The 10,336-nt window shown below is 39.6% G+C and overlaps 1 protein-coding gene and 2 non-coding genes across 3 annotated transcripts; all 3 read right to left on the bottom strand.

The window, feature by feature from the left end:
• Positions 1 to 469: 469 nt before the first annotated feature.
• rpl27a (ribosomal protein L27a) lies at positions 470 to 9,841 on the bottom strand. The gene is made up of 5 exons (XM_041197297.1): positions 9,757 to 9,841; positions 7,947 to 8,010; positions 7,791 to 7,866; positions 5,795 to 5,969; positions 470 to 641 (listed from the first exon to the last, which is right to left on the bottom strand). The coding sequence occupies exons 1-5, from the start codon at positions 9,757 to 9,759 to the stop codon at positions 513 to 515; spliced, it is 447 nt and encodes a 148-aa protein (XP_041053231.1). The 5' UTR covers positions 9,760 to 9,841; the 3' UTR covers positions 470 to 512.
• On the bottom strand, positions 2,699 to 2,828 carry LOC121283695. Its single transcript, XR_005944341.1, has one exon. It is a non-coding gene; the product is annotated as a small nucleolar RNA SNORA3/SNORA45 family (small nucleolar RNA).
• On the bottom strand, positions 7,275 to 7,402 carry LOC121283697. The gene has a single exon (XR_005944343.1). It is a non-coding gene; the product is annotated as a small nucleolar RNA SNORA3/SNORA45 family (small nucleolar RNA).
• Positions 9,842 to 10,336: the final 495 nt, after the last annotated feature.

Genomic DNA, 10,336 nt, shown 5'->3' with positions numbered 1-10,336 from the left:
AAATTTTGCAGTTTGTAATCTAAGTTTTTTTTCTTTGACCATAAAGATGGTAATCTCACAAGGTTGTGGTTTCCCAAACAGGAAAAAGCAGAACAGCCTACTTTTAGGGTACCTTTTCTAGCCCCCTCCCCATTTGGGAGGAGCAGAGGATATCCTGAAGACAGCTACTTAGTTATAGATGCTGCTGACCAGACACATCCACCCAACAACCATCATGGATGTCAATGTGCAGCTTCTTGACAAAGGTCTCCCAGGTTCACAGCCCTTTCTCATCAATTGTCTATTGTCACAGGACTTGAAAAATGGATCCTAGCAGAAGCCAGTACATGACTAACAGGAACTGTGGGACATCTTCATGGTCAAACAATCTTGACAGGTTGGCAGTCAGATTTCAATATCAAATCATAAGTGGAACACCCTTGTTACTGCAGCTTTCTTTCACCTTCACAACCAAGAACAACTGCACACATTTAAAAGTGACAGTATTTTATTTGTAGACCCAATTATAAAATTTATGCCATCAATACACAGGCTCCACCAACTTCCTTGATCTTCTCTTCAGCTTTCCTGCTGAAGAACTTTGCCTTGACAATGACTGGCTGTTTTGGTAGTCTTCCTTTGCCCAGGACTTTATAGTAACCCTGAGAAAAACAAAATTCAACTTTTCAAAATCCCTGGTAGGCCCAAACTTGATTATTTCAAACCAAAAATAAGATATCTTTAAAAACAGTACAAGACATTAAGTGTTTACTGCACAATGTGGAAAGCAACAGCTCAAGATTTTTAAAAATCTGACTGTAGGAATTGCACTGTATACAAATGCATCAACACCTCATTAGGAAAACCTTCCCAATTTCTCAGATCAGTGAAGACTTCTGAATTTGATCAAATCAAGATCGAAGTCAATTCCTGCTCAAACCTAAATTAGCAATGAATGAGTTATCTTGGTAGGTGTGTCATTATTTGGAATGGCAATGGAGGGAGCAGAAGGGTTTTCAGAAGCCATAATGGCTGCCACACAGTAGCCAGCAATTTATTGTCAGTGATATCACTCCCAAAAGTAAAAATTAGCAAGGGAAATAAAATGCTTCAAACAACATCAAATCATTTATCATTAAGGCCTCATTCAATGGCAAACTGGATAAGATTAAAATGTTACAACTACTTGATTCAGAAAGGTGGGGAATTAGAAAATCACAAAATGAGGTCTCTCCAAAGTTTGCTCGATAGTCTGGATTAGAGCTGACACTAATCTGGTCCATCAAAAGCCACTGCACAGGAATTACTTTTATCAAAGTGTGATCCAATTTTGAAAACAGCATGGAATTGCTTCAGTTCATTTGCCACTCACTAAGAACAGCTTTAAAGCTCAAGACATTGATTACTTGGACAAAGAAACTACCCCAAACACCATGACCAAAAAAATTAATGGATAAATTCCACTGTAAAGGGCCCCAAAAAAATAAATCTCCAGATCTAAATGTCACTTAACTCACTGCACTAAGAGACTAGAGTGCATCTGTAAAGTATGATACCCTTGTAAAAGTGTAAATAAAAAAATCAGGCTGTGATGTTCAGATTCAAAAAATGATCACAGGTCTATTATTCTTCAGTTCTACACTAAACTTTCATTTGTACAACTTCTGCTATATTATTAACAATCATGGGAGTAGGTCACCAGAAGCTCAACTAGTCCTTTTGAATAGCTGGTGTTAAGAGTCTAGGTATGTTGATAGCAGCTCATTTCTTGCAATGTTCCTTCTAAGCTATGCAGCTGAACAGCAATCCAGAATATACCATGCAAAAACATAAACCAAAAACAAACAGGCTGGCTATACATAGGAAAATTAGCCAAAATGTTGCTCTTGCCCTCAGAACATCAGGAAGTCAGGAGTGAGGAGATATTCACTATTTACTACAGGTAGTTCAAAACCATGCAGGCCAGCAGTCTGATTGATCAACAGTGACCTTGGGATCAATATCTGTCCCCCTTCCACTTGCACAATGCACCTGGAAACACTGTGGCAAGATTTCGATAACACTATCTTCTCCAAGGTATACACCAACTCAACTTAATTGTAGGCAGCTGAGATTTACCAATAGCGATGATAAAAAAGGGCAATTGAGCAGGCCGAATTTAATGGAGAAGTGCAAAGTACTGCACAAAAAAAGTGGGACGTACTCCATGAAAGTAACGAAGGATAAAGCTGAAAAAGACCAAGGAATCTTAGAACTTGACATTGAACATTTCGAAACAGAGCAGCTAGAATGCTGAATCACAGGCAAAACAAAAATCTATGCATTCTTCAGGTCAGACTCTAACCAATAATGCAAGTTGATCCTCATGGTTAAAAGGTGAGTTACATGGAAAAACTTGGCAGTGAAAGGAGGCACCTGAGGAAATCTTAAAGAGTTAAGAATAAGCAGAAGGTAAATGTAAAATAAGCTAAACTGTGACACTTAGAATGAAATGAATATAGCTCAGACTATTAAATGGCAAATTTAGGACTAATAGCAGGTTTGACACAAAAGTTGGTCAATACACAAAAGGCCTCCCAGATATAGGGTAATGGAGAATAAAACTCCAGAGCCATTTTAAAATAATTCGATGCTGCAATGGCATGGGGTTGGGGGCAGGGTAAAGAATTACTGTGCAGCATTACACCAAAGGTATATAAAATTAACTTTGCAAAATAAACAATGTTACTAATTGTGTGGCTGACTGGGCTAAAGGAGCTACAGCCAGTGAATAAAATTAGTAGTTACTCTTCGAAAACTATAGCACATCAAGACAACAGAAAATGTAAGGATGTGACTCTAGTCTCGATTCCTAAATTGAGTACTAAACAATATTTGAACAAATTTAATATAGCTAATAACCTTTTACCATACAGTAAAAAAAAAAATGCCTTTGTCAGAGGATTGATCATGCAGAAACCCAGCTTCCAGGCCAAGACTCAATTACTTTTGTCCTTGCAGCTTGTGCCTTTGATTGGGCATTTAAATGAAGCAGGGACAAATCAGAAAACTGCAGACCGGGCAAATTTACTATCAAGCGTGCAAATTTACTGGAATCTATGAGACATGACTCTGCACTTGGGAATAAATGGCAGCTGATCAACTTGTTATCATTTGTAACATATTGAATAATTAAAAGCAAAACACTGCTGGAAATCTAGAACAAAAACAAAAATACCTGGAAAAACTCAGCAGGTCTGACAGCATCTGCGGAGAGTGATACAGTCGACGTTTTGAGTCCGTATTACCCTTCATCAGAACGAAGACATACAAGATGAAATATAAGCTGGTAGAAGGGAGTGGGACAGGAGAGCTTGATAGGGGGCCAGTGATAGGTGGAGGCCTAGAAGAGACTGCCAAATATGTCATAGACAAAAGGACAAAGGGGTATTGACTGTGGTGATATCTGAAGGATGTGCTAATGGGGACAGGGATCGAAATGGGCTAAAAGGTGGAGATGAAACAATAGATCAAAATAAATTTAAAAATAAGGAAAATATATAGTTGTAAAAAAATTATAAATTATTGGAAAACGGGAGATTGGAAAGGGGGTGAGGATGGAGAAGAGAGTTCATGATCTGAAATTGTTGAAAACAATATTAAGTCCGGAAGACTGCAAAGCACCCAGCTGGAAGATGAAGTGCTGTTCCTCCAGTTTGCGTTGAGCTTCACTGGAACATTGCAGCAGGCCAAGGACGGTCAGTGGACATGAGAGTGGGGTAGTGTGTTGAAATAGCAAGCAACTGGGAGGTCTGGGTCATGCTTGCGGACAGACCGAAAGTGTTCCGCAAAGCGGTCACCCAGTCGCGTTTGGTCTCTCCAATGTAGAGACCGCATTGGGAGTGGCGAATGCAGTAGACTAAATTGAGGGAAGTGCAAGTGAAATGCTGCTTCACTCCAAAGGTGTGTTTGGGCCCTTGGACGGTGAGGTGGGGGGGCGGGTAAAAGGAGCAGGTGTTGCACCTTCTGCGGTTGCATGGGAAGGTGCCAAGGTCATGCTGCTTCCATAAAACATAAGGTGATCAACACGAGATTATCAAATATGCAGTATGTGGAATTGGAAGTAACAATTTCACATGTCAATAAGTTAGTTAAAAAAAATGAGAAAATAAGGATAGAGGTTGCATTCTAACTGGTGGGATGAGAGAAGTGATGCTCCCGGGTTCTGTACTGGTGTCTACTTTTCACCAATGCAAAAGGCTTGAATGAAGGAATAAGGAGTTGCATTTCGAAGTTTGCAAAGTGTACATTAAATCATCAGGGATGAGTGGCTGAAGACAATAAGGTCTGAAAACTGCGAGACAAGGAATCATGTAATTATAGTACTTATGACCTGTAGTGATATACAAATGCTTCTCAGCCAAATGAATGATTTTATTAGACTTCAAGTGGATGGAAGCATTAGTTCCATTTGTTTACATTACAGTCAAGACTGGACTAATGTATTTGCATAAAATCAGAGTGACTTCAGCATTCAATGCAGTTAACGCATGTAACACAGGATGAAGTCCATACTAACAGAACATGACCCAACTAGATTATGTACATGTGAAGCGAAGCAAAGGGCTTCAGCAGTGCTTCACAAGCTATTTTCCAACACAACTCCATTTGAACTTACCAATGGAAATTAGGAATGAGCAACAAACGCTGGCTTTGCCGGTGACACCCACATCCCATGAATGAAACTCAAATTAATGCAAACCCAGCAAAAACAAAACAGCAATAATGCAACATTCTGTACATTGTTTGCATATTATAGATCAACATTAATAGATTCATGTTTGTATTTTAAGTACTTGCCCCTCTTCAGCACCCTTCCCTCCCCCCACTATCTGCCCAATGCCCTTCCCTCACTCAGCAACCATGCTTTTTCCAACAGCACTGGCTGCCTTGGGGGTCCAACAGGCACCTTCATGGCCAAGGCAATGATTGAAAAATCAGCATTGATTTAATACAACCAGCCAAGACTGGCTCTGCTCTTTCTTCCCGTGCACCCCCTCCCCCCCAAACCCTGCAGAACAGTGGCACCATCAAGCAGCCAGAATGAACCCTCCCAGTGCATCTGGATCGGAGGTGGAGTGGCATTGTCTAAAAGCACGTGAGATCAAGGTCAAGTACGTCAACTATGAAAAGGCAGAGGTTGAAAAAGTATTTCCAAGGGTGGAATTCCATACTTGAAAATTCAAAAAATATCAAATGTCAGAAATGTTTCCATCTCTGAAAGGCAGTTCCAAAAAACGAAGTGAATGGGCAAAGGAGTTAAATGCAGTGTGAGATTATGCATTTGGATCTGACAAAAGACAAAAATTAGGATATTTTAATGTAGAAATTGGAAACTCAGCAGCAGCAGGATTTGGATGTCCAGGCATCTATAAGTCACAAGGCTAGTGCCCAGGTACTGAAGTTTTCAAATGGTTAAAGAATGTTGTACTTAATCTGGGGTGGGGTTTACAATCCAAATGAAGTGAGGTCTCGATTTTAGAGCGCTAGACGCAACCTTTCCTGAAAATAGTTTTGAGCATTAAACTCGTACTGGCTTTGATGAGGCCCAATGCAGGTCTATTCAAAGTTTTAATAGGGCTTTGTGTTAAATGTCAGGTTGAATAAATATAGCCTGTACTACCTTCAGTTTTGACTGGGAGCTATGAGATTACTATGATTACCAACTCTTGATCAACTGCACCCTACCTACCTGATCTGCAAGCTCAGTAAGTGCTGTATTAAAACATGAATCAACTATGTGTAGGCTACAGAAATCCTGTATTATAACACTTACAGCATGCACAACATCAATAACAGGTGCTGGTCCTTCAGGTTTCTTGGCATAGTTTAATCTGGTCTGTTCACTGACCAGCGTCCATAGCTTATCCAGATTTATGGTCGGACAGAACAACTGATTCTTCTTTAGATGGTAATGTCTCATACCAACTTTTCCAAAGTAACCTGGATGACTGAAAAAAATAGAATTGCTTAGAAACAAAGTTATTGAATATGAACCACAAACAGACTAATACTCAAACCAATGGAACACTAGGAAAATTCAGGGATAATACTGGTTCCACGTTACTTGATATTCAATTCTTCCAAACCTTTTTCTAGGTTTAATAGTATACAATACCATCATCGAATCCATGTGCAACAGGATTTATTCCTTCCTCACCATGGGGGGCCTATTGCTTCACTTCCTTAGCTCTCTCTTAAATGTACCAAAATCAGCACATTCTGAGAGTGAGTTCCTTAATTTGCTTTTCCTCACCTATATTGAAATTGCCACTCAAATCCACACAACAGAAATCAGAACTTACTGCAGAAATAGGCTAAAGCTTCAGTGTGATCAGCTTAGGATAAATCATGAAATTAAACCTTCTGGAATAACCTTCACACCATTATATTTAAAAACCTATACTGTTAATTTTAGGAATCAGATGCTTTCTCAGAATCTTTGAGCCAGTAAACATTTTCTTAATCCAGGAATATGGCACCCACTTTCCCCAGACGCAAGTTAAAATGGAACGGCCATACATACTTTTATCCAAGGTTTCATGAGCTGCACATATAGAAATGGAGATACCAAACCAAATCTAATCAAATTTTTGTACAAATTATAAAAACTAGGCTAACTAGAGGATTTCATAGCGGTTCCACCTCTAGAATGAACTTTCCAAAATTACTTTAGTTTATATTTTATATAGTCCATCAAGGAAGTTCACCTCTTTCCAATTTGAAATATTTAGAACTCAACTTGGACTGGGGCAAGCCTCATTCTCATTGAACTTCCTATGAGCATGTACAGAAATTAACAAGACTGATTTTAAACAGCAGTTAAAATTAACTTGAACAATTAGGTGATACTGTACACTCAATCATGTTTATAAATTCAGTAAGAAAGCATCCAATTAGGAAAAAGAAAAAGAAAGTAGACAAAATGAGTTAAAAATAGAACAAGTTGAATGACAAATTAGGTTGGGAATTCTATAAGAAAGCAATTGTCATAAGAGATGCAGCAGAGAAGTGGCAGAGTCTAGGTGCTGCAAAACAAAGTTAGATGAGTTGAGGCGTGACTCAATGCCATAAAAACAAGTACAAGGCATCTGTCTAGTTCAGTTGGCCAAGCCAGTCAGTAGGGATAAATTAATGCAACCGTTTACACAGGTCGACAAGGTACATCACATTTAAAGGAAACAATTCAACACCATTTTCCAATGCTGTCAAGAAAAGCCTGACAACCAAGTTGCAAGTTATAATACCATTTTATACAGTGTCACTAACTTGGTAACTGACTGCTACAAGAAACTCCAGCCAGTGAATAAATGTAGTATTCACTCTTCGAGAACTATAGCACACCAAAACAACTGGAATGTCAGGATGTGACTCTAGCCTCGTTATTTTGTCAATTTTGAATAAAGGGGGTGAAGAGGATAGAAACAACCCCAACCGTATAATGCAAGATAAAAGCAAGATGCTGGAAATCTGAAATAACAGTAAATGTTGGAAAAACTCAGGTCTAGCAGCATCTGTGGAGATTTAACAGTTAACACTTTGAATGCATATGACTTCAGAGCAGGACTCTTATAGGACTTTTATTTCCTCTATTAAAAATGTACTAGCGTTATATTTTATAGCTTCAAAACAGCTGAATAAAATGCTCAGAAAAGTTCACTTATGATAGTATTTTTCACTGACCACCTACCTTCAGCTTTGCAAAGATACCATATTTGGTGCAAGACCACAATTACACTTATGAACCAAAGTAGATTTAATAGAATACGTACTATTTATCAAAGTTGATTCTGTGATGATGCATACCACCAGCATTGCCACGACCACCAGGATGCTTCCTGTGTTTGCCTATAAAATGGGAAAAAGTGTTACCTAGTATTTTGAACATGTTCAATGAAGACAGACTTGAGTCTACATTAACTACTCACCAATACGGCCATGACCATGGCTAACGTGTCCTCTTAACTTCCTGGTTTTTCTCAATCTGGATGGCTAAAATAATTAACAACCATTAAGTCATTTTGCCAGTTCATAACATTCTGCAGCGGGAAACTGACCAATTATTTCGTCAGCCCCCACCCCTGAAGTATGTTTATAGGCAAAGGCAAATGCACAATATGTTACCATGAAAATCATAACCACTTAATTATGCAGAACACAGTAAATGCATTAAATTACTGCTATTGCTAACTGAACATATATGCACTTTTTTCTGAATACTTTGAGAGATCTGGTTCCTTAGAACTGCAACTCAAAGGCACAAAGACCCAGAGGCAAGCCCTTTTTCAAAAGTGGTTTTCCAAGAGCAGAATTCACTCGGTCAAATATAAAACTCAAATAGGCCAAAAACTGGCAGTTGCAGCAATACTAAACTGCAACAAACCAAGGATTAACTACAGTTGCATAAGCAACCAATAATCAACAGTTTAGCCAGTAGTATCCAGTGTATCCAAGACACTAAGTTGTGTTCAATCCCATTTTGCTTGTGGTTCTCAGACTTGCTCCTTCGTATACTTCTGGCCTACATTTACAATCAGCAGTCATTGATAGAACTGGCATTCCACATTCTTCAATTACTCTAGATCTACAAAAGGTGAAACTTCTCAAGTTCATTAAAAGAACACACTTGTGCTACATACATAACAACCTTGGCTCATTACAACAAAAACCTAAATTCATTAACATTTTAGGAAAAGATATACAGGAATGTCATGCAAGCACATTAAAAACATTCAAAAGTGAATTTCAATCAAGTTTCACCCTTATTCCCTTCAAATAATGTGACCTAGTTCCCGCTCCTATATTTGTGGCCTCTACTCAGCTTTCAGAATAGTCCACCGGGACAAATCTGCAGAGAGCATGCCCCTCAATGATATCTTAAACTGCAACACTTAAATGCAACCCTGAGGTCGCGTGCAGCTTTTCTGCTCCAGGTGACCTCAGTCTCCAACGGGAAAGCTTACTTTCACCATATTATTTCAATCAGTTTTAGCAATCAACTCATTAGCAATTTGAGGCCCAGATGTCAGTATGCAACGCTTGAATCATAGCCTAAACGCGAACAATTACTTACCACATACTATTGCTACAGCAATGCAATTATTTAAATACAAGATTCCGGCCTGCTTGCCGTTCCAGTAATAATACTCACTGACGGAATGGAAAACATCACGAATCCCAAAAGTTGTATAAACCATCATATTACTATCTCACTATAAATTGTGACTTCAATAGTGCACGCAAATGCTGGAGTTTTTACAACGAAAAGTAACTGCCAGTTCATAACATTTTGCAGCGGGAAACTATAGGGTGGACGCTGAATGACTGGGACTCGCAGAACTTAGTAGGTAAGAAACTTACCCCCGCTGGATAACTCCGAACTCGGCCCAGGATTTTGACGGGGGGCGGGGGGGAGAGGAAGAGAAGAACCGGCCGCGCCAGGAGTCTAACACGTGGCTAGCTCCCTACTTAAAGAGAACTACACTCGGCTGGTTAAATCTACACCAGAGCAGAGAAGCCATCACCCACCGCCCTACACTGAGCCTCTACTAAGTAGGCCGCAAATGCATAGTTGCGGATAAACGCAACCCTATCTCAGCAAAATCTCTGTCCACGTTGCTGACTAAAAGCACCGTGGTGATTAATAAGTTGGAACTTGTTTTTAAATGAATTTTAGTAGCCGATGCCATTGGATTCTAATCACTTCAGGACGAGACAACCCTCCCCAGTATTACCTACCATCTTAGCTGATGACGCAAAAGAGGGAGGTTCAGTTGAAGTCTCGCGGCTTTATTCGAGATTCTAGAGGGAGCTAGGGAGCGCCTGCTCAGTAACGGTTTTCTTTATTGACCGTCTCCTTACCAAGAGCGCCTGCAAAATTGACCCCTCTCCGTACCTAGAGCGCCTGCGTAGTAACATTCTCCTTTATTGATTGGCTCCCCGCCTAGGGCGCCTGTGCATTAACCGTCTCCTTTATTGACTGGTTCCCTGCCTAAAGCGCCTGCGCATTAACGGTTTATTTTACTTAATGGCTTCTCTGTCTATTTCACGCCTCTCGGGGAAATAGCTTGAAAGGGAACAAACAGAATCCACAGAAGGTCAGTCAGCATCTGGAGAGATCAGAGTCAGGTATACCATAGAACTCGAGGGCTTGTGGCCATTTAAGATTCATAATAATCTCCCTAACATTACAAAGGCCACTTGCTGTGTCTTCTACCCCAGCAGGTGTAATTAAATGTAAGATATTCTGATCTACTTGAAGAAGACTGTACGGAAAGTATTATTTTATCCATAAAAAACCTACACAATCGTCCTTACA

Source organism: Carcharodon carcharias, chromosome 10, assembly GCF_017639515.1.
Source record: "Carcharodon carcharias isolate sCarCar2 chromosome 10, sCarCar2.pri, whole genome shotgun sequence".
Lineage (NCBI taxonomy): Eukaryota > Metazoa > Chordata > Chondrichthyes > Lamniformes > Lamnidae > Carcharodon > Carcharodon carcharias.
The sequence above is the reverse complement of the archived record's forward strand: the minus strand, read 5'-3'. Positions and strand labels throughout refer to the sequence as shown.